The sequence below is a fragment of the Acinonyx jubatus genome, chromosome C2, assembly GCF_027475565.1.
Source record: "Acinonyx jubatus isolate Ajub_Pintada_27869175 chromosome C2, VMU_Ajub_asm_v1.0, whole genome shotgun sequence".
Classification (NCBI taxonomy): domain Eukaryota; kingdom Metazoa; phylum Chordata; class Mammalia; order Carnivora; family Felidae; genus Acinonyx; species Acinonyx jubatus.
In genome coordinates, this window is record NC_069384.1 from 12,576,941 (window position 1) to 12,599,853 (window position 22,913).

The following is a 22,913-nucleotide window of genomic DNA, read 5'->3' on the forward strand; positions in this document are numbered from 1 at the left end:
GCTCAACATCACTCATCATCAGGGAAATACAAATCAAAACCACACTGAGATACCACCTCATGCCTGTCAGAATGGCTTACATAAACAACTCGGGCAACAACACATGTTGGCGAGGATGCGGAGAAAGAGGATCTCTTTTGCATTGTTGGTGGCAATGCAAGCTGGTGCAGCCGCTCTGGAAAACAGTATGGAGGTTCCTCAAAAAACTAAAAATAGAACTACCCTACGACCCAGCAATTGCACCACTAGGCATTTATCCACGGGATACCAGTGTGCTGTTTTGAAGGGACACATGTACCCCCATGTTTATAGCAGCACTATCGACAATAGCCAAAGTATGGAAAGCGCCCAACGATCTGGCTGCGACATCTGTCACCCCATTGATCGCCAGGGTTGATTCGGCTGATCTGGCTGGCTAGGCGGGTGTCCCCTTCCTCCCTCACCGCTCCATGTGTGTCCCTCCCGAAGCTGCGCGCTCGGTCGAAGGGGACAACCTTCCCCGATAGAGGAGGACCGTTCTTCGGTCAAGGGTATACGAGTAGCTGTGCTCCCCTGCTAGAACCTCCAAACAAGCTCTCAAGGAAAGCGCCCAAATGTCCATGGATGGGTGAATGGATAAAAAAGATGTGAGATATATATATATATATATATATATATATATATATATATATATATACATACACACACACACACAATGGAGTATTACTCGGCAATCCAAAAGGATGAAATCTTGCCATTTGCAACTCCGTGGATGGAACTGGAGGGTATTATGCTAAGTGAACTTAGTCAGTCAGAGAAAGACAAATATCCTATGACTTCACTCATATGAGGACTTTTAAGAGACCAAACAGATGAACGTAAGGGAAGGGAAGCAAAAATAATATAAAAACAAGGAGGGGAACGAAACAGAAAAGACTCTTAAATGCAGAGAACAAACTGAGGGTTGCTGGGGGGGGGGTTGTATGTGAGGGAGGGATGGGATAAATGGGCAAGGAGCATTAAGAAAGACACGTGCTGGGATGAGCACTGGGTGTTATAACCTAGGGATGAATCACGGGGATCTACTCCTGAAATCATTATTGCACTGTATGCTAACTAATTTGGATGTAAATAAATAAATGAAATGAAATGAAATGAAATGAAATGAAATGAAATGAAATGAAAAACTCATTTCCTCATGGTATAGTGTTTTTTTTTAAAACCTTTTGGGGGCCACGGACACCTATCTGGCACTGTGTTGATGTTTACGAACCCTTCTCACAACAACGTTTTTAATGCACAAATAAAATACATGAGGCTAAAACAAAAAGAAAAATAAAAAATAAACACACAGATGGATTACAAGCGTGCAGTGCTTTCCAGTAGGGTCCCAACTTTGGCTGCACCACAGAGTCACCTCAGGGGATTTAAAAACGTCAATGCCCAGGCCCCAGCCCAGAGATACAGATTCACTCAGCCTGGGGTGAAGCTTCAGACATCACTACATTGGAAAAGCAGCCCCCCACCCCCGCCCCGAGGTGATTCTAGCATAAAACCCAGAGGAATGACAAACAGCCTGGGGTATTGTGAAGTGAGGGGGGAGCTCTGAGCTGGGGATCTTTCTGAGCCCCTCAGCTCTGCTTCCTGTGAGAGCTGATCCTGGGAGCAACACAGTGACTCAACCCAGGTGCCGAGTCCCGGGTCCAGTCTTGGTCCCGCCACCATTAAGCTGGGAAATGTCCTGGTCGGTCCCTTCCCTGTGCCCAGCCTGGGTTCTCTCCCCCGTGGATGAGACCAAACGAGGGCAGCCTCAAGGCACAATGATTCACCAGCACTTGCTTCTGGGGGCCCCAGGGCTCCAGGGTGGGTTGACACAGGATGACAGCCTCAAAGCCTTGTGACATCCAAGTGGCAGAAAAAGAACCAGGTGAGTCGGGCTGGCCGACTTCTGGTATTGCTGGCAGGTCCTGTCACAGTCTGGGTGACTCCCTAGAGGCCCCTCCCTTCCCAAGGACTGAAGTCTGGGGAAGTTCTTGGAAAAGGTGCTAGAGGAGGAAGGGGACACGAGTCCTTCTCCAAGCAACAGAGAGGCAAGCTGGGGAGGCCAAGCTCCCGAGGGGCAGCTGGGCACCTGCCACTGGCCCTTTCACGAGGCAGGCCTGACAGAGGCTCTGTGGGAAGAAGGTGCTAAGAAAGGTGCTCCGTCCCGATCCCAGAACTCCACTTCTGCCCTGCTCTAGACTCCCCTTCTAGAACAGCACTGCTCAGGGGGCGCCTGGGTGGCTCAGCTGGTTGAGTGTCCGACTTCGGCTGACAGCTCAGAGCCTGGAGCCTGTTTTCAGATTCTGTCTGTCTCTCTCTCTGTCTACCCCTCCCCCATTCTCACATTTTCTCTCTCTCTCTCAAAAATAAATTAATATTAAAAAACAAAATTAAAACTGCACTGTCTCTGGTTGGTGGCCCCGGCCATGCATGACTATCGGGCCCTTGAGACGCGGCCGGTCAGACTTGAGATGTGATGTGGTAAATACACACCAGATTCCCAAGTCTTTGTGAGCCGAAAAGAAACGTAAACATCTCATTAGTAATTTTTAACGTATTCATGTCGAAATAAGGACACTTTGGGTGAAACAAAATTTAACTATGGAATCTCTTGCTTTCACTTTTGCCAATGGGGCTACCAGACTAGCTGGCATTACATCACATTTGTCCTGCACGGCTCTGTTCTAACGTGTGCATATTGATTGTCCTGTGCACCACACTGCCCTGGTAGAATTGTATTACAGTCCAATGGAGAAAGGGTTTCGTATGCAAAGGCATCAGTCCTGGACCCCTAAAAGCCCGTCAGTGAGAAGTGCTTACCACTTCCCCCTGTGGTTCGAAGACTTCTGTGATCCCGGCAAATCCACTCCTCCCCACAGCCCACGGAAGGGCCGATACTGTCAGGGAATGTCCATTCCTCGCAGCTTTCTTGAATAACAAAACGGTAATTACGTTAATTTACAACCTAACCCTCAGCACCGTGATTTTAACCCCATCTGTGCGGCTGAACCACACACATCTGACCTTCGTAAAGTAAAGCTTTCAATGAATATACCGGACCTTGTATACGCCACCTAATGCTTTACCTTCCCACAGAAAGAGAAGACGTGGGTAATGCAAATAAACGGTGCAGAGTAGACTCAAGTCTACATTCCAGAAGGTTCCACAGGATTCCCCGGAAATCTTTGGTTTGGGTTTGGTTTGCATGTGACTGTCTGACTGCCTTCTAAGGAGAAGAGTCCCTTTGCTTTTGTGCGTGTGTGTGTTTTAGCTACATAGACAGGAGTAATTAATTAAGACATGCCCTCTGGTCGGGCCTTCTTCACATTAACTGGTCTGGGACCACGGAGAGCTGAGACGGGTTTATGTGTGTTCTGTTTCCAGACACTGATCTTCTCCATGGTCTGATTTTATCTTGGACCCAACCTGGTATAATCCATGCTGTGTGTAGAGTCTCCACGTTAAGTTTCCCATTATGGAAACAAACAAACAAACAAACAAACTTAAATTCAGGGACTGTCTAGGTCTTTAAGGGACTTTTCCAGAAACCAGCAAGAAAGAAACAGAGGCTGTTCTGCTGAGGTCTGGTGATTCCGGATGTAGGACCCAAGTGACTGGTTTGGGTACAAAGCTACTTCCATAACACGGATCAGTGCTTGGCAACCACCTACTACAACTTATTCATAGTTCAGTTGAACCCAGGGGTTGAATATGATGCTTCGATTCTTTCTTTCTTTCTTTCTTTCTTTCTTTCTTTCTTTCTTTCTTTCTTTCTTTCTTTCTTTCTTTCATGTAGTACCTGATCTCTATGCCCAAGAGAAGGCAGAGACACAGAGGACAAAATGGGTATACATTAAAATAAACATATATGTGATAAAGAAAAATCACTGTTCACTGTTTAATGTTCTGGAAAGGAAACAACTAGGAAAGAGAATTTTCATAATAAATTTTTCCTGCTTATTTTTATAGCATCAATACTCAGAAGTAAATACCGAATGCATGAGGCATTTGGGAAAATCAATAACGTCTTTAGGTCTGCATTTTCAAAATTGCATTGCAACAAAGAAAAGTATGATCTTGCAAGAGGATCCTCTGAAAAAAATACATATATACACAAAATACATATATACACAAAATCTTTTGCATATGTAGGTATGTACATATATACGTGTATGTATATATAAACACAAGTAGGTTTTTACTTTCATTGCAGGAAACCATTTCATTTTACTTTATTTTTTGTTTACATTTTTGAGAGAGTGAGCATGCGTAAGGGAGGGGAAGCGACAGAGGGAGACAGAGGATCTGAAGCGGGCTCCAGGCTCCGAGCTGTCAGGACAGAGCCCGACCTGGGGCTCGAACTCACAAACTCTGAGATCATGACCTGAGCTGAAGTTGGACGTTCAACCTACTGAGCCACCCAGGTGCCCCTGGAAGCCATGTTCATTTCCAAAACATACTAGTCTTTGCTTAAGAACATGATGCCTTTTTGTAAAACGGGCATCAAGGGAAGGTGCTTTGATTTCTCATATAAACTGATTCTTGAAAACCCAGGTTCTAGCACACCAAATAGGCAGGGACGAGAAAAAGAGCAAAGCCCTCCTGTTGGACGGCATTCTTACATCACCCACTTTAAAATTAAATCTGAAACAGAGTTCTGACAGGCCTGCTATTTTCTTCAGTGCCAACAGCCACACAATAGACCTTTTTTTTTTTTTGGACAAAGCTCTTAAAATGCTTGGAGATTCAGATGTACTGAGTCACCAGGGTTCACAAATACTGCGCACCCGTTCTTGCGGGTGCCCCGTCCCTTCCTTTGGAAACGATACTATATTTTCTCTGTGTTTGGCCGAAGGAAAGAAATATTTTCATTGGACTTGCAAGCTGTTTGAAAGAGGGTGACTGGGGAGGGACAGGTCTGAAAGTGGGTGGCTGTCCTTTGATCTGGTGGCCTCCGAGCAGGGGTGGCAAAGTTACCATTTTAGAGGGACCTGTTGGTTTTCCTTCCACACGGCGTGCAATGGTGCTCAACCCCACGGCCACATCGGCTTCAAGCGCGCCCTGGTAAGTGCGTAACATTCAGCACCGGGCGTGGTGAACAGTGTCGCTCTGAAAGAACACTCTTCCCGCAATTAGCCCTCTTAGAAACATCTCGAACTTGTCTCTCTGCAGAGTGTATAACACACAGCACTGAGAGGTGGACGCAACGCTTCACAGACACAACCGTGGGTATGATGTGCCAGACGCCGTGTGAATGCGGGTGTGCAGGGGTGGGTGGGGGTGGGGGTCGTAGAGAGCAGGTGCAAGAGGGACCGGGAGGAAAGGAGGAGGAGGCGGGGAGAGATGCTGCCAAGGGAAAGCAGATCTAGGCACAGTTTTTGTGACTTACACTCTCTCTCTTTAAAATGCAAACTAAATTGCACCCCTCTCCCCGTCACAGGACTGCTTCGCCGAGTTGTGAAATAATTGAGAGGTGTTGCAAATGCATCCACGCGCCGCGAGTGAGCAACCGACTTCAAGTCTGAACACGTCTCCCGAGGGATATTTTAGCTTGACGATAATGATGGCGAGTGTGCGCGCTTGAAATCAGGAGGGCAAAAGGGCCCGAGGCAGTGCCAAGTTCCGTGGAGGGAAGGGGTGGGACTGGGAGCCACGGGGCGCGAGCGGGTGTAGACGCGGGAGGTAGTGGCTGCATCTCCGTTTCCTGGGCTTTAAAGACACTGCTCTTGGCGGCTGCAGAAGGCAAGCCGGCCTTGAAGAAGGGCGCCAAGGAGCCGTCTCTAGGTCTTCCAGACCCCCCCTTTGGTGATTACAAATTTTCCCCACCCTCCTCTGATGCTGAACGTGTAGCATATAAAACAGGGACACGCCAACTGGTCTAGCCCAGTGTTCCTCAAGCCCAGGGATGGGGGTCATTCCTTGTGGCGGGGGGCGGGGAGAGGGGACTGTCTGTGCGTTGTGGGTGGCTTAGCAGCATCCCGGGCTCCCACTCACTAGGTTCCAGGAGCGCGGCTAGTTGTGACAAATAAAATTGTCTCCAGACATTGCCAAATATCCCCGGGGGCGAGGGGATGGTATCTCCCTGGATTGGGAACCACGGGTTCAGTCCAACCATTAGGCCAAGCGAAGTTTTCATCAGTAAAGATAAGTCATCTAGTAGAAGGACCATATGGCATTTTTGGTGAAAGTTGACAACCCCAAATAACATGCCTGGACCAACCAGAGATGAGGACAGAAGTCTGAGACAAAGTGCTTCAAAGCACTGGCTTATGGCTTTAGGGAGCCATAACACCATTTCAAAAGAATTCTGGAGAAAAAAAAAATCCTGGAGCATCTAACTTAAAAAAAAAAAAAAAGGTAAATTAGAAGAGTGGAACCTTTACACTTGAACTCCAGGGATTAGAGAGGCAGAACAGACAAGACCTCAAGACCCGCTCAGTGGAATTCTCCACAGCCTGCTGTGACCACTCCCACACACTGGGTCCCACAGCTCTGGGTCTTCGAGATCCCTTTTCATCCTGAGGCTGTGGATGGGACCATCTTTGCATTCTGTCTAACCTGTGCAAAAAGCATTTGGCATTATTAACTTTGGAAGGCACATTTAGTGGTTCAGGCCTCAGAGAATGGAGGAAGGTGTTTAAAAATGCTATCCCTTGGGGCACCTGGGTGGCTCAGTCAGTTAAGCGTCCGACTTCAGCTCAGGTCATGAACTTGAGGTTCATGAGGTCGAGCCCCACATCGGGCTCTGTGCTGATAGCTCAGAGCCTGGAGCCTGCTTCGGATTCTGTGTCTCCCTCTCTCTCTGCCCCTCCTCTGTTCGTGCTCTCTCTCTCTCTGTCAAAAATAAATAAACATTAAAAAAAAGAAGGCTATCCATGGGGCACCTGGGTGGCTTAGCCAGTTCAGCGTCAGACTTCAGCTCAGGTCATGATCTCACGGCTTGTGAGTTCGAGTCCCACGTCGAGCTCTGTGCTGACAGCTCTGAGCCTGGAGCCTGCTTCAGATTCTGTGTGTGTGTGTGTGTGTGTGTGTGTGTGTGTGTGTGTGTGTCTGCCCCTCCCCTGCTCTCTGTCTCTCAAAAATAATAAACATTAAAAAAAATGCCCATCCCTTAATTTTACAACCAAATTGACAAAAAAAAAAAAAAAAGAAATCAGACAGGTGTGTAGGTCTGATTTGGGGTTCAAGTACATTTTTTTCCAGCAGAAAGGGGGCTATAAAATTCTATGCATTCCTTGAAGTGTATCCCTCAAAAGCTGTACAAATTGGGCCTTTTCTGGATAAGGTCAAGTATTCTCATTTCCACCTGTCTCCCATCGAATGGGCAGAGAGAGACAGGGCTTGGTGAACCAGGTCTCTCTTGTTCCAGAGTACAGTACGATGATTTATGATTTCTGAGCCTGAGAACTTCAGAAGCTGCTGACCATAAAAAGAGTGAAAAAATCTCCTAAGTCAAGAGGAAGAAAGGAAGAACGTGGTAGCACAGTGCTCTTCTCAGACCCTGAAACACTACTCTGAAAGCTGTCACGAGTATGCATCACACTGGCCCTTGCAGACAAAAAGGGGTATTTTATCCAGATTATTCCCCCACATTGCAGGGGAAAAGGGACTCATTTGTAATCATCAAAAGAATGCTGACAGACTTGAAATGGGATTACATTCTATTATACTCATCCGAATTAAAGATTTGTTTTGGAGATCATTCTTAGGTTTCCTCCTCCCTGTTCCTCCAACCCCCAAATGAGGCGATTTGTATTCACGAGACATCTGAGGCAGACATGAAATCAGACAGTTTGCAAACATACATTTCAGATTCGGTGGCCTGAGTTTTGAATTTTAATGTTGCCTGGTTCTCTGTGTGTGGAAAACTTGGCTCTCGGGTCAAAACGAACCCCAAGCATCACTTCATTCCCTAGCTTATTAATGCAAGAGAAATTTCATTTCAGGGGCCTGAGTGAGCAAGTGACACAGGTGTCCAGAATGCAGGTATGAAAATGTAAAATCTCTGCACGGGCAGAGTTGTCTGGGAGGTCTGTGAGCACGCTACTAAACCCTCAATTCCATGTTCTGTGGTACCATTCGGAGAATGCGACCTGCCCAATCGAGTACTGACCCCTCAAGTCTCTTTGTGTCTGTGTGTCCATGAATCGACTGAGAAGGAAGTTTCCCCAGGACAGGACTGGCTCTTTAGGGCAGCTCTGTATCATACCACACACAGCATCTGGTACCTGAAAGAACTGAACATTTCCCGTTCTTTCATACAGAACACCCATTGTGTAGTCACCGTAGAACTGCTGGCCACCTGGGGAGCAGGCGTGGGTACCTCAGGCTGGAAGTCATAAGGCAGTAGAAGAGCTCAATTCGGTCAAAAATCTGTCTCTTGACTTCAGCTGCCAAAAGGACAAGATAGCTTCAAGAAACCTCCTGCAGGCAAGGAGACGGTAGTCTCTAAGAAGGAGGACAGAGCAAGAAATGTAGGCAAAGTGCCATTCTTTGTACCATTGCTTTGCTCACCATTTCTTTTCTTTATAACTCGGTCCTTCCTTCTAGACTCAGTGTCCTTCTCCATGAAGGATATCCTTTAGTAGTCCTTTCAGTCAGCATTTATCGGTGGTGAGCATGTCTTCATTTCACACGCTGTCTAGAAGATAGTTTAGCTGGGTATACAGTTCTGCTCTGACAGGTTGTTCTGTTTTGTTCCATCTTTCCAGAACCTGGAAAAATATTTCATTGGCTTCTGGCTTTCACTGTTGTGGTGGCAAAGACTTTATAGAAGACATTTTTTCCTCTCTTTTTTTAAAGACTGTCACTTTGGTTTTAGTATTTTATGCTTTAAATACAATAAGTATAAATTTATTTTTATTTATCTTCCTTGGGATACATGAATCTGAATTTTTCATTAATTCTTGAAAATGGATTCCAAGATAGTATCACTTCGAGCATTACCACTCCCTCATTTTCCATATTCTCTCTTTTCGGAATACAGATCCGATGTATGTTAAACCTTCATTCCATCCTCCATATCTTACAAACTTTGTTCCATATTTTCCATGCCTTTACCTTTTTTGCTGCATTCTAGATAATTTCTCCAGCTTTATGTTCCAGTTCATTGATTCTCTTCAGCTGTATATGATTGATCTATTAAGCTTTAATTTCAATGAATATATTTTTCATTAGTATAGTAGTATTAGTATAGTTAGCAGATATATTTTGCTCGTTTTCAAATCTTTATCGCCTTTCATTCCTTAGTCACATTTTAGCTTTGCTCTTTTATTTGCTTTTCTGTTTTTAGTTTTCCTCTGTTATTAAGAACTCTGTTGTTTTTACCACTGGCTGTTGCTCATATAATGTAGTTTGGACTGTGTGTTCATAACCAGGATTTCATCAGTAGGGGTCTTATAGAGTCTGTGATGATGTCTCTATGTAGGGAGCATTTGTGTGTGTGTGTGTGTGTGTGTGTGTGTGTTGCCAACTATCTTGGGGCACAATCAGTTTTGGACAATTTTGCTAGGGTCTCTTTCTCTGCTCCTCCCCCCACTCTCTCTCATGCTCTCTCTCTCTTCCTCAAAATATATGAATAAACTAAAAAAAAAAAAAAAAGGAATGTATCTGACCAGTTTTAAAAAATCAACATACAGTTTTTAGAAGAGTGTCTGTCTGGGGCGCCTCATTAAAATAGTGACTGAGTATCATAACACTTCAGAGAGCCCTCACCTCTACCTCCTCGGTTCATTACTTAGCTTGAATGACAAGAGTATGGACTTTTGAAACCAGACAGTTATTGGGTTCAAATCCTGTCTCTACACTTAACCAGAGCCAAGGTAGGCGGCGAGATTGGGGGGTCAGAAAGATGCTGAAGGAGGGCACGGAGAAAGGGTGGTGTATTCGGCAGGCAACTGGCATAGCGGTGGTGGCTCTGTGAGCTGGTTAGGCCGATGGTGGCCCGTTTCTTCCCTAGCCTTGCCTCCCCCCCCCCCCCCAGCACCCACACGGGCCGAGTGCCCCAGCCGCCCCCACCCCTGTCCTGCGCAGGTCAGAGCCTGAGTCCGCTCTGCCTCATAGCTGGGTGGTCTTGGACAAGTGAGTTAACCTCTCTGAGCCTGGACGAGCACTGACTTCACAGGGTTGTCAGGAAGAGGAAATGAGATAACACAGCGCTCTATGAACCCTTTCTCCCTGTCTCTCTGTCCCTTCCCCGAAACCGCTGCGAGGCTGCCCTTTCCAATAAAGTGCCTGGGAGAGCAAAGCCATTAATAATGGAGTCACTCGCTGGCCCCGACTCCTCTTCTCTGCCGCAGAAAGAGCCAGCAGAACACTTTTCAAATGCAGTTACTTTCCATGGAAACAGACTAGCAGTCTCAGAGCTTCTCTTCATCTCTCCTCTTCTGTGACAGCTGCACAATCCTTCAGACGTTTGGCTTGTTTTTCTTTGGTTATGAGCTGGCTTTTCATCCCATAAAATTTCTGAAAGGGAAGACAACCCCCGAATAAAAGGGCGGTGTGACTAGGGCGTCAGAAAATGCAGAACTCTGGGGCGCCCGGGTGGCTCAGTCGGTGAGGCGTCCGACTCTTGATCTCAGCTCAGGTCACGAGCTCACCGTTCGTGAGTTCGAGCCCCGGGTCAGGCTCCGCGCTGACAGCGTGGAGCCCGCTTGGGATTCTCTCTCTCTCTCTGCCCCTCATGTCCTCGCGTGCTCTCCCGCTCACAAAACAAATGGATAAACGTTAGGAAAGAAGGGAATAGAAAATGTAGAACTTTGTGTGCGTGGGCTGGCATGCAGGGACAAACTGGTAGCTGGGAAAATACAGTCCTGGTCTCCCTGGTGGGGAGCCCTGACCCTGACCGGGGGTGGGGGGCGGGGTGAAGGGGCAGCCAGTCGTGCCCGTGTGCCCCCAAACGAGCTGATGCACACAGGAGATAGTCCAGCCCTCTGATCACCCCGAGCAGTGGTTCTCAACTCTGGCTGTACTAGAATTGCCTGGGGGGCTTTCAAAAATGAGACCCAGGCCTGGCTCTCCCCACACCAGTTACACGAGAAGTCGGGGAGTGCTGCTTGAGCACCCACACATTGTTCCGTGTCCAGCGATTCTAATGCACAGCCAGGGTTGAGACCCACTGCTTACCTGAGCAGGACGGGAAGGTTCGGCCTCCCCTAAATGGACACCTGTGTCCCTCCATCAGGACCCGGGACTTCAAGATCGATCGAATGACCATTTTTCAATATTCTGAAATTCCTGGCCAGTGAAACCAGGAGCTAGGGTTGGGTTTATTTGCTGAGCTGCAAATGATGTGGTTAATGCGCATCACTTCGTGTTTGCTTGGGCAGGGAGCAGGACATCTGCCCAGAGAAGCCCTTCCATCTCTGAGGCCTGGGGACAATTTGGTGCCAGGAAGGCCTTTAAAGGCTGCCCCCACTCCCCTTGGGTTTCATCTTCCTCCCCTTCTGCTTCCCACAGTCATCGCTATATGCCCTGGGGTAAAACCAAATGTGCGAACACATGCTCACGACCTTTTTCTAGGACGCCAAGTGGGAACTAGAACAATTTTCCACCCCTTCCCTCCCTGCCCCCCTTCCTCCACCTCCCTCTCAATAAGCCCATCCATCACTTTGAATGGAGAGAAAAATCATCAAAAAAATGAACAGGACCCGAGGGCAAAATAAGTTTGACAGACACTCTGGAACTCTTTAAAGCAGGACAATATACAGAGGATCCTTTCCTTTTGATGGCTGGAACCCAAAATGGCACCCCCCCCTCTCAGCCCTCACCCCTACCTTGTTCTCTGAACAAAGATGATGTTGGCATTATACTTCTATTTGAAAAAAAAAAAAAATCAATGATCAGTTTGGACCTCTCAGGCCAAACCCCCAATTTGGGAATGCAGTCAAAAAAACAACAACAACAACAAAGAAAAAAACAAACCAACCAACAAAATCAATCAATCAATCAATCAATAAAAACAGAACTCCATCCCAAGGAGGAAAAAGGAAAACTGAGTGCATCTAGGGGTGGGATTAAGGATCACAGGCCCTAATTTTGCATGAACTGCTCTTGTCTTCCTGGGATATGTTTTTAATGCAGTGATGATAGCCTTCCAGTGGCCACTGGCAGCATCTCAACATCTTCGGGGATGAGCGCGAAGGGGCTGTGTGGGGAGGCTGTTTCCCAGCAGGCTTGGAGGTGATTAGCACAAGTCACGAGCAAGCAGGGGGAGGAGGCGGCCAGGACACAGCCCCTGGCTTATTAAGAGTGAGATCCGATGCTGGAATCCTCAGGGCAAAAAAAAAAAAACCCAATGACCCAGGAAAACTACACCAGCTGACAGCCTCAGGAAAAGGCTGAAGGAAGAGTTGCAAAGAAGAGAAAGGCTTAAGTAACTTTCCAAAACTCTGCACTGTTAATCTCCTGGGAGGCCCTATACTGTACACACAATGGCTGGGACCCCTGATATTCTGGTACTTTCTTTCATGTAGAAACACCATCCTTTCTCCATCCCCTTCTTCCCAGGGCGGAGGGCTCCCAAGTTCCCTCCACCCTCCCTCAGCTTCAGTTTTTGATGTTTCCCTCGTTTAGAAAAACAAGCAAGTATCTGCATTGTGGATTGCTGCTCTCTAGGGCTGGGCTATTGTTGTAAGGCTCCGTGGGGGACGGGGCAGGGGTGGGGACTGTCTCCTTACAGGCCTCTGGTTTCTAAACACCCCCTCGAAGTGCACAAAAAAGAACAAGACCACCTGTCCCCAGGAAAGCAGGCATCCGGTTTGCCCCCCCGCCCCCGCCCAGGGGTTTTGGAATTAAGTGATCAGTCTCCACGGCTTTGACTAAAGCCTTCAACTGAACCCTCAGACCCATCTTTAGAGCTGGGGAATTGTCTTCAATGCTGTGTATCACACAGTTAGGGGGTCCCTAAAAGTTTCAAGTCAAATTGATCAACTTTGAAAGACCCCTGAGCCTTCTCTAACGTTTCCCCAGTGCCGCACATACAGCGTTTAGATTTAAACCTGAATGTGTCTGTGCTTTGAGAAGACGGTGTTTTTTCTTTTCTTCTCCCAAAAAGGTTCCCTTGACCCTTTAAAAAAATTTTTTTAATGTGTATCTACTTTTGAGAGAAAGTGGGGGGAAGGGCAGAGAGAGAGAGGGAGATACAGAATCCGAAGCAGGCTCCAAGCTCTGAGACGTCAGCACAGAGCCCGATGTGGGGCTCAAACTCACGGACCATGAGATCATGAATGACCTGAGCTGACGTTGGATGCTTAACTCACTGAGCCACCCAGGCACCCCCCCCCCACCTTGACACTGTCTCCCTAGTCCTCAGGTCTCTGGTGAGCAAAGGTGATTAGAGGAAAGAATGGGGGCTACTTGTGGATGGACCTGGCATTATCACCACCTGCTGCGGACTCAACGAGTTTTCAACCCTGGAATTCAAGTTCACACCGAAAGCAGAAGGAAATATTTTCCATCATTTGTATCATTTAGAAGAACATGTATCAAAATATCCATTTCCCTTTGGGATATAGTCCCTCTGTGACAGCCAAAGCACTATAATGTACAATGTAATATACAGAATACAGACAATTCCTAATGTGGGTGATAACCTTCAGGCTGCTGGGAGTATTGCAACTGCTTCACTAAAGACAGAGTGTCTATAATCTGTGAAAACAATATAATGGTCACACCGCGATTTACCTAAAGCGCTATTTTTTCAGTTGCAATGATGTCACACACGCAAAAAGGGCTTGTCAGCTTTCAATTCTTTCCTTACTAGTCAGAGCTACAGGGTGGCTGAATCAGAATGGCTCTCTATAGCTGAAATCAGCAAATATAAAACTTTTCTAGCAGCCAAGAAAGTTCTATTACCACCACCAAAAAAAAAAAAAAAAAAAAAAAAAAAAAGTCAATAGCACTTGAAAAGCATTTCCCTCGCACATTTACCACAGCATTCTGACCCTGTGGTGCTCGATTTTAAGGACCACGGTTTGCTTGCCAAATAGGCATATCTTGGCTTCCTTCGCTAGGTGGAAACACTGCCTTGATATTAAATATTCAAAGCAAAGAACCTCTGACCCAAGGGCTCTCAGCTAACAATGACATTCTCTGTAAGTAAACTAGAAACCCAACTCAGCTTCTGGTTTGCCAGTGTTCTCTGCTGTGTATTAGTCTACTGCAGGACAGGGTGAGCAGTGACTCCGTTTACCACGATTGGATTGCAAAAGTCCCTGCAGGCAAAAGCCTAAACTTGGCAGAAGATCCCTGGAGAAGGGGGTGGGGGGGAGTGGGATTCAGAGCTGCCTCCTGGGGTGGGCAGGGGCTGGGAAAGGGTGAAGGCATCCAGCCTCACCAGAGGGAGACCCAGGTCTGTTACAACTGTAAGGACTTTGTTACTCTAAGCAAGTGCAGCGGTAACATAAGAATGTGGCTCTTACAACCATCATCAACACAGAAACTTCTCTCACTTTGTGGTGCCACACCTACAGCCCCAGAACTGAGATAAGCTGTGGGAGCTTTGGTCTGAGTCTCCCAGAAGAAAAGCCTCACCGTTTACTGGGAGGAGAAAAGCATTTTTGTTAAGAAGCCTGGGACTGGAGGGTGGAGGGCAGGTACCATCTGGCAGTAAAGACCCAGAGTCTCCGTTCTGTACATTTCTCCTCATCCGGCACACAGACCTCCCGCCCGGCTGGCTTCCCATCCCTGCCTGCAGGCGCAGACTTCAGGTCAGATGTCTCCAGGACTAGTGTCCTTACATGGGCACCCTGGAGGCCGGCTGGGGCGCACCCGGGCTACCCGGGTTTGCGAGTGGCAAACCAAGTGAAACTCCTCCGATCACAACACGTGTATTTTACAGCGCTGGGTGCGGCACAGGGCACAGCTTAAGGGGCCTCCAGGGGACACACATCCTTCAGAGGCGGGAACTCGATGCTGGGACCCGATGCAGGGAATTTGACGAGATAAACACCGGGGCGAGAAACTCGAAATGTTACCCATCCTTCCTCGGGGAGGGGAGGGACTCCTCTGCCATCGCTCCACACGGAGCCACCTCTGCCAAGGGCTCACACCAGGCAAGAAAACTGGCTATGAGCGTGCCTCAGCTTCAATCCACCCCGTCTGTGCTCCCTCGGGAGGCTGCCCCCAGCCGAGGTATCACCTGAGCGCACCGCAGCGCGGCGCCGGGGGCGCAGGACGAGGGAGGGCGCTTCTTACCAGAGAAGTCCGTGAGCGCTGAGATCTCTTTGGAACAGACCAGGACAGTGCAGTAGAAGAGGCGCAGGAGCTGCCCGGGAGGCTCTACCTGCCTGCGGAGCCCAGGATGCTGCGCGGGCTGCGGCGCGGGCGGCGGGCGCGCATGGCCCTGCAGAAGCATGGTGCCCGGCGCGATCCAGCGCGGGAGCGGGCCGGGGGCTCGATGGGGGTCCCTGGGCGGAGGGCAGCGTCACATGGCGAAGCGAGTCAGTGGCCAGCGGCTCCGTGGCCCCCCGCCACCTCCCGCTCAGGCTGCCAGAGCCTCTTCCCGGCGCAGGCCGGTACCGGCTCCTCAGCAAAGGGGAGGGGGCGGAGAAGTGGGGCGGGGCGAGGAGCCCCGGGAAGGATCCGCGTAGTTTCCCCGAGAGGAAATCTCCGCTGCCGCCTCGCGGGAGGAAACCGGTGGGGGTGGGTGGGGGTGGGGGGGTGTTGGCGAAGGGAAAGTGCAGCCTTAGCGCGCCCGGCGGGCTGCGGAGGCCGGTCCCTGGCGAGCTGCCCGCCGCGGAGGGCGCCCCCAACAGCGCGCCGAGGGCCGCGCAACTTGAGCGCCTTCCACGCCTGGGTCCCCGCCCCGGAGACGGCCCGGCACCCCTGGCCCGGCCCGCGTTGGCCCGGTGCCAGCCTCGCCCTGGCTGCCGGAGGAGCGCGGCCGGTGCCCGTGACGCACTTCGGAGCCAGCGCCGCGGGTTGAGCCCAGGAGCCCCCGGGGCGGGGCCGAGGCAGGGGCCGCGAGAAGGTGGGGTCTCGGAGGTGTGTGACTACAGCACCGACGTCCCTGCGACCTGCTGCGCGTCTCGCAGTAGAATCACCAAGCACGCACAGTTCTCCCCATTTCTTGGAAGAGGAGACTGAGACTCCGCGCTTTGCCGGAGCTAACACAGCCAGGACGCGAACGAGTGGGCGAGCGCGGAGTTGGGGGAGGGGGGTTCAAAATGGGTCAGAAGACTCCAGAGCCGGTTTCTTTTTTCTGGTTGGGACTGTGCGCTTCCTTCGGGTACTGGTTGTCCGCAGCGCTCAGAGGATCTGACACTGGCCGGGCATAAATAGCCACCGAGCGCTAATAATTGGGCTTTGTTTTAAAATGGGCCACCGCATCTTTCTGAACCTCTCGATTACGCGCCGTGTGACCCAGGCCCAGCCCGTGGGCGAGGAACGGGTTGTGTGGCCGGGACTCGGGTACATAGAGGACAAGTGCGTGGGAAGGCATGTGGACTCGTGGCTTCGCGCGGGGTACGGGTACCTGGGGCTCCAGCGACCCAAACCCCCTCGGACAGGCCAGTAGACGCGGGAGGCAGGGAGGAGGGCTGGGCGGGCGGGCGGGCACTCGGCACAAAGTGTTCCCGAACACCGCGGGGAGGCCCTGCCAAGTTCTCGGCGGGCCTGACGCGGAAACGTAGATAATGAGGCCCAAGGGCGGGACCAGGCGCACTGCCCCAGCGGGCTCCCAGATGCGCTGTGAGGGCCGCACGGTACGGCGGCGGGGAGGCCTGGAGAGAGAAAACCAAGACGCGCTGATCTACCCGTGGGATCCTCGTAGAGATACGCGAAAGGATCCGGGGGCGGGGCTGGGTGACTGGAGTCCCACTGTGCTCCAGCAGGAGCAAGGTCAGAGGACTTGGTATTTCCCTCCCCTTACTGCCTGCCCGGAGGTGGGGTGGCAAATGCTAAACCTCCATATACGTTCAGGGGGACCCACTCTACTAGGCACGATGAGTTTCAAATTCTATATTAAAATACTCAGCCTTCTTGGGGTGCCTGACTGGCTCAGTCGGTAGAGCATGTAACTCCTGGTCTCCGGGTTGTGAGTTTGAGCCCCACGATGGGTGTGGCGACTACTTAATTTTTTTTTTTTTTTAATATTTTCAAAAAAGGACTCAATCTTCTCAATAACTTTTGGCCGTAACTATTAGTGTGCACGTTCTAGGTTGGGGAAACTGAGGTGGGAAGGTAGGTAGGGATGCATAGCACTTAGCAGCCACCCTGTAAGTAACGTTTGCTCAATACCCAGGTCCCTCATGTAGTTTCCATCCCATCTGTTCACCCATCTGGTTGGGTATGAGCTGGTGTGTGCTGGGGAAGCTGGCACAGGAAGAGAACCTGGCTCCCACAGAGCTGGGGGGCTGCCCCCACTGTCTTGTAGGCATAAACTGGCTTTCCAGATGCCAGTGTGGGCTCTTTTACTAACTGTGCACCCCCAGGTTTCCTTCTCTGTAAAGTCTCAGACTTGTGATGCTTTAATTAGTTGGTACAGGTGACATGGGTAAGACAGGGCCTGGAACCAGTAAATGCTCAGTCCATATTAGTCATTATTGCAGACAGGAAGACAGTGATTGGACAATCAGGAACTAAAAGAGGCCAGGGAACAAAAGAGGCGGAGCCGAGTGGGAGGGAGGGAGGTGTTAGGGGCTTTTTAAATTAAAAAAAAAATGTTTTATTGAAGTATAGTTGACATAGCATGTTTTGTTAGTTTCAGGTGCACAACATAGTGATTTGACAATACGTGTGTTACAAAACGCTCCCGGCCATAACTATAGTCGCCATCTGTCCCCCTGTGTTGCTACAATGTTATCGACTATATACCCGGTGCTGTACTTTTCATCTCCATGACTGATTTATGTTATAACTGGGAGTTTGTACTCTTTAATGAGCTTTACCTACTTCACTCATACCCCCAGCCCTCTCCCTTCCGGCAACCACTGATCTGTTCCCTGTATTTATGAGTCTGTTTCTCGTGTTTTCTTTGTTCCTTTGTTTTGTTTTTAAGGTAAGGTGAGTAAGATGAGAAGAGTTGGCCAAGCCACAGCTAGCCAAAGCTGGGTGTCTGGGAGGGCGAACATTTTAGAAAAAAAGGGGCCAGGATGTGTGAAATCCAAAAGGAGCATGGCTCCGTAGAAGAATGGAGAAAAGTTTAGAGGGAACCGGGCAGAGATGAGAGGGCGGACATGGTGAGGCGGACAGGTTGTTGGCAGCCAGAGCTCAGGGATCCAGAGACTTTGGTGAGCACTTCCATTTTTACCCTTAGCCCTTGTGAGCATTGCCATCGGTACCGTAAGCCACCAAAAGGTTGTTAGCCGGTGAGGGAGGTGACCAGGTGTGCGTTGGGAAAACATTGGGCCGGCTGCTGAGTGCCCCTGGACTGGAGGAGTCAAAAGTGGGTCCATGGATTTTTATACGCCAAAGAAGTGAAAACAGGGACTCAGACAGGTACTTGTAAGCCACCATTCACTGCAGCATTATTCACAATAGCCCAGAGGCGGAGGCAACCCTAGTGTCCATCATCAGATGAATGGATAAAGAAAATGTGGAATAGTATTCAACCATAAAGTGGAATGACCTCTGGCACCTGCTACAACATGGATGAACCTTGAAAACATTATGCCAGGTGAACTAAGCCAGACGCAAGATGATAAACATTGTATGATTCCACTTACGTGAAATATCTAGAAAACGCAGATTCACAGAGACAAAGTAGAGGTTCCTAGGAACTGGGAGAAGGCAGAATGGAGAGTTATTGCTTCATGGGTACAGAGCTGTTGTTTGTCGTGATGAAAGAGCTCTGGAAATAGATAGTGGTGATGGTTGCACAACGTTGTGAATGTAATTAACGCCACTGAATGGTACACTTCAAATGGCAAATTCTATAGGTTTTTCCAACTTCAAAAAATTAACAATGTATTCCAAAAACCATCAAAACTGTGTGCTTTAAATGGGTGAGTTGTATGGTGTGTGAATTATATCTCCGTAAGGCTGTTGTTGTTGTTGTTTTCAAATCTAACAAGAACATCAGAGTTGGTCCGAGAGGGATGGCCAGGGGGAAGTGTCGCCAGGAGGCTATGGCTGTGCTTTGGGCTGGGGCTTTGCGGGCGCAGAGAGAAGGGGCAAGTGGCTAAACTGGAAAGGCATTGGGAGGGGGTGGATAGTGCTGGATGACCAGGTGGCTGTGGGACACGGGACAAGGGACCCTGAAGAGAAACTCCAGCTGCCCTCGGCTTTGCCCTTAAGCTGCTTGCTGTTAAGCCAGACTGTAGTCCTAATCTGATCTCTTTAAGGACTTTGGAAGCTTGGATGCCTGGGTGGCTGAGTCGGCTAAGTATCCAACTCTTTATTTTAGCTCAGGTCATGACCTCACAGTTTGTGGGTTCGAGCCCTCCATTGGGCTCTGTGCTGACACCGTGGAGCCTGCTTGGGATGCTGTCTCTCCCTCTCTCTCTCTCTTTCCCTCCCCCTTCTCAAAATAGATAAATAAACTTTAAAAAGAAGAATTTTGGAATCTTGCAAGAAAATCAAAGAATTCCATTTATCTTCCTCTCTGGACCCCACACTTCCAAGTCCCTTTATGCCCTGAACCAAATGGAAACCAGTTACTGCCTATGCCCATTCCCTCTCTGTAAATATCGTACAAACACCTCAACCCTGGGGCACCGTATAAACTCTAAGGACAGGAAGATGGGAAGAAAGCACACACTTCAAAGACAAGGAAACCCTTGTAAAAATCAATCTGGGGCATGAAGAGCAACCTTTCCACCAAGATAATTTCCCCCTGAACTCTTTCTCCTATGATGGAATTTTAAAAATCACAAGTAATCACAGCCACTTGGGTAATTCAGCACTACTGCGAGAGCTGGAATCAAAGCAAATGTAGTCCGAGGAGAATGAGCCAAACAACAGTGCTCCTTAAATGTCAATACTCACAGCAGCCCTTTGAGATATGTACTAACCAGGACCAACTGCGTCATTTACTGGTCTAATGCAAAATGAAAGCGAGGGCTTCGTATTCAAAAATAATTAAGAGTTTCAAGATAGCGATAGCAGAGCATTAAGACAAACATGGGTGGGGGGCACGTGGGTGACTCAGTCTGTTAAGCATCTGACTCTTGGTTTTGGCTCAGGTCGTGATCTCACGGTCTGTGGGTTCAAGCCCTGCATCAGGCTCTGCGCTGACAGTGCGGTCAGTGCAGAGCCCGCTTGGGAGTCTCTCTCTCTTTCAAAATAAATAAATAAACATTAAAAGAAACCTACAAAGACACAGAAAGCAGGGATGGATGCTGGTATGGAGTCAAAGTGTTCCTTTCTATGCCATGGCACCATTGGATAGTCTTGACCCTCCTTGCACGCATGTGAGAGCTGCCTCTGCACCTGCCACATTTATTCTGGGTGAAAGGCCCCTGTGCAGGACATTGTAAGTTCTGTGCCTTTTTTCTTCTTGTTCTTTTGAAGCAATCCTTCCCCTTCTTTCCAGCTCTAAGGAACATTCCTATTTTCCTTCCTTTGGAGACCCTGGCTACTTCCCTCTCCACGGAGGCAAGCATATTTTGGAGGCTGTCTGAGTGCTGTGTGCTCAGACTCCAGTCCTGAGCCTGACCTCTCTCCTCGGCCATCAAGGTAAGGCTTTGGGCTTTCAACAAAGACAGGCTGTAGCCGTCCTCAGAAGACATAAGCCACCATTTGTCAGCCTCAAAGAAACCGACCTTTCAGCTCAGCAGAGTGAGGCCGAATGTTGTCCAGAGCTAAAAAGGCTTATTTTTAGAAAGCAACAAATGGTGGTTTGTTTATAGAGCTGGCACCAAAGAGCCACATCAATAGCAAAGAGCCTGCTCACTAAAACTGAAAGCTGGGGGGTGCACTAGGAAGGTTGTGTAGGGAATGTTTGGGCCCAGAAGCCTATGGAAGGAGGCCTTTAAGAATATGTGCGCAGAACTGATGTCTGTATGACAGTCCATTCAAAGTCAAAGGCATCAAGGGCAATAATGTCTACATTGCCATGCCTGGAGGCATTTAACCTCCCTGCCTTCATTGTTCCACATCTGCAAAATGAAAAGCTTGGACCAGAAAGTCCATTGTGGCTCTGAAAGCCCATAGCCTATTTAAATTAGATGTGGAATTTCAGAAAATTGGGCTAAGTCTATACTGATTCCTTGACATTCCTTGATGTTTTCTCAAATCCATATTTTCGTTCATTTTTTTTTTTTTTGTATATGCTGTTTGTTTCTATGTGAATCATATTTTTTCTCTTTCTTAGAGAAGAAAAGCAGCACAAGCAAACTTCTGGGGGTTCTTGGAGCAGTGTGGATGATTGCTTGGAATCTGATCCATGGGAGTTTTCAGGGTGAAAATTCCCAAACATGCAAAGCGGTAAACTCAGTTCCTGAAGGGGAGCAGACCCTTCCCCCACAAGATGTGAAGGTGCTGGGTTCCCACGGAAGCTCTAAGGCTTTCCTTCTGCCTTTTAGCAAGCGCTACAGGAAGCCAGATCTGCCTGAGAGAGACCCTAGTCTGCTCCAGGGACCCCTAACCGCCTCTCCACCCTCTTGTCTCCTCCTCCCTTCCCTGTTGGGGACCAGGCACCCTCCCTCCCCAGCTCTCTGCCATCAGAAAGGAGAGTGTACTGATAGAAGGAAACTGTAGTATGCTGGAAAGAAGCACATAAACTAAGCTTGCCCTGCAGGCTGGCACAACCTAAGGCAACGGTGAATTGTATGGGTTTTGTGTTCGGAGTTTGCGCACACAGGTTCGAATCCTAGCTCTGCCAGTACGGACTTTAGCGGAAGGTGGTGCCCTTTAGAGCTAATGTAGCTGAAAGACTAATCAGAGTAGAGGCCTCACAGGTGGTAGCCGTGATAATAAGTGTAACCGTTTCAGGGACTTAGTGAATTATTATTTGCTGAGCAGAAGACAGTGTTTGATTCCCATTTGAACCCCTGGGAATGTCTTCGTGATCAAATATACTTTTCCTTCTTAGACTATAATTAAAATGTTTTCCAACTTGTTCCTTTCAATAACAGTGCCCCTGGTCCCCTGGTGGGACCCTGGAATGGGTTTAATTAGCAGAATTTAGTTTTCCTTTTCCTCTCCCCAATCCTGGTTTTTGACTATTCCCCCTCTTCCTCCACCTCTGATCCACTCTGTCAGTCTCCTCAGGCTTGGCTCACCTCCTCACCCTCTTCCTGGAAGTGTCCCTGTTCCCAACCCTCTGTGATACACCCGAGTTCTTGGGACCGGGCTTTCCTTCAAAATGGCAGCCAAATCTGACACCAGCTCTTCAAAGCTTCAAAGGTCTGACACTGTAGATATAGATATAAATATACTTAGATAGATATTACTTTTGTGGTGATAAAATGCACATGACATAAAATTTAACGTCTTAACCATTTTGTAAGTGCAAAGTTCAGTGACATCAAGTACGTTCACATAGTTGTGAAACCGTCTCTCCCTCCATCTCCAGAACTCTCCATCTTGCAACCCTGAGACTCCGTTCCCATTAAATACTAACTCCCCGTTCCCCCCCCTCCCTCCAGGGCCTGACAACCACTATTCTACGTTCTGTCTTTAGGAGTTTGACTAATTCAGATGCTCGTATAAGTAGAATCATACAGCATTTGTCCCTTTTGTGACTGGTCTATTTCACGTAGCAGTATGTCCTCAAGATTCATCTGTGCCTTAGCATGTGTCAGCATTTCCTTCTTTCTCATGGCTGAGGAACATTCCGTCGTATGTATGTGCCACATTACCACCTCTAGTGACGAAGAAAAGGGGATGGTCGGTTTCCCCCTTGGTCAACAGCAGTAAAAACCCTTCAGCAAAAGTCTCAGGGAGGTGAGGGATTGGCCGGGAGGCCCAGGACTGTTGCACAGGCTCCAGGAAAGGGGAAAGCTGGAGCT

At 48.8% G+C, this 22,913-nt stretch overlaps 1 protein-coding gene and 1 long non-coding RNA gene across 5 annotated transcripts in view; one reads left to right on the top strand and one right to left on the bottom strand.

Annotated features, from left to right (window-relative positions):
- The window catches only part of EVA1C (eva-1 homolog C), a 75,768-nt gene extending 59,842 nt beyond the window's left edge, over positions 1 to 15,926 (bottom strand). The window contains exons 1-2 of one of the 4 annotated variants that reach the window (XM_053220634.1): positions 15,217 to 15,921; positions 2,842 to 2,949 (exon numbers count right to left, since the gene is read on the bottom strand). In XM_053220634.1, coding sequence (XP_053076609.1) covers positions 2,842 to 2,949; positions 15,217 to 15,376 — 268 coding nt within the window. In that variant the 5' untranslated portion in view covers positions 15,377 to 15,921. Of the gene's footprint in view, positions 1 to 2,841; positions 2,950 to 15,216 lie in introns of all 4 variants that reach the window. The other 3 variants (XM_053220633.1, XM_053220635.1, XM_027041714.2) reach the window with 3 other exon arrangements.
- Positions 4,801 to 6,856, top strand: LOC128315122 (uncharacterized). Its single transcript, XR_008297563.1, has 3 exons — positions 4,801 to 5,085; positions 5,194 to 5,250; positions 5,462 to 6,856. It is a non-coding gene; the product is annotated as an uncharacterized LOC128315122 (long non-coding RNA).
- Positions 15,927 to 22,913: the final 6,987 nt, after the last annotated feature.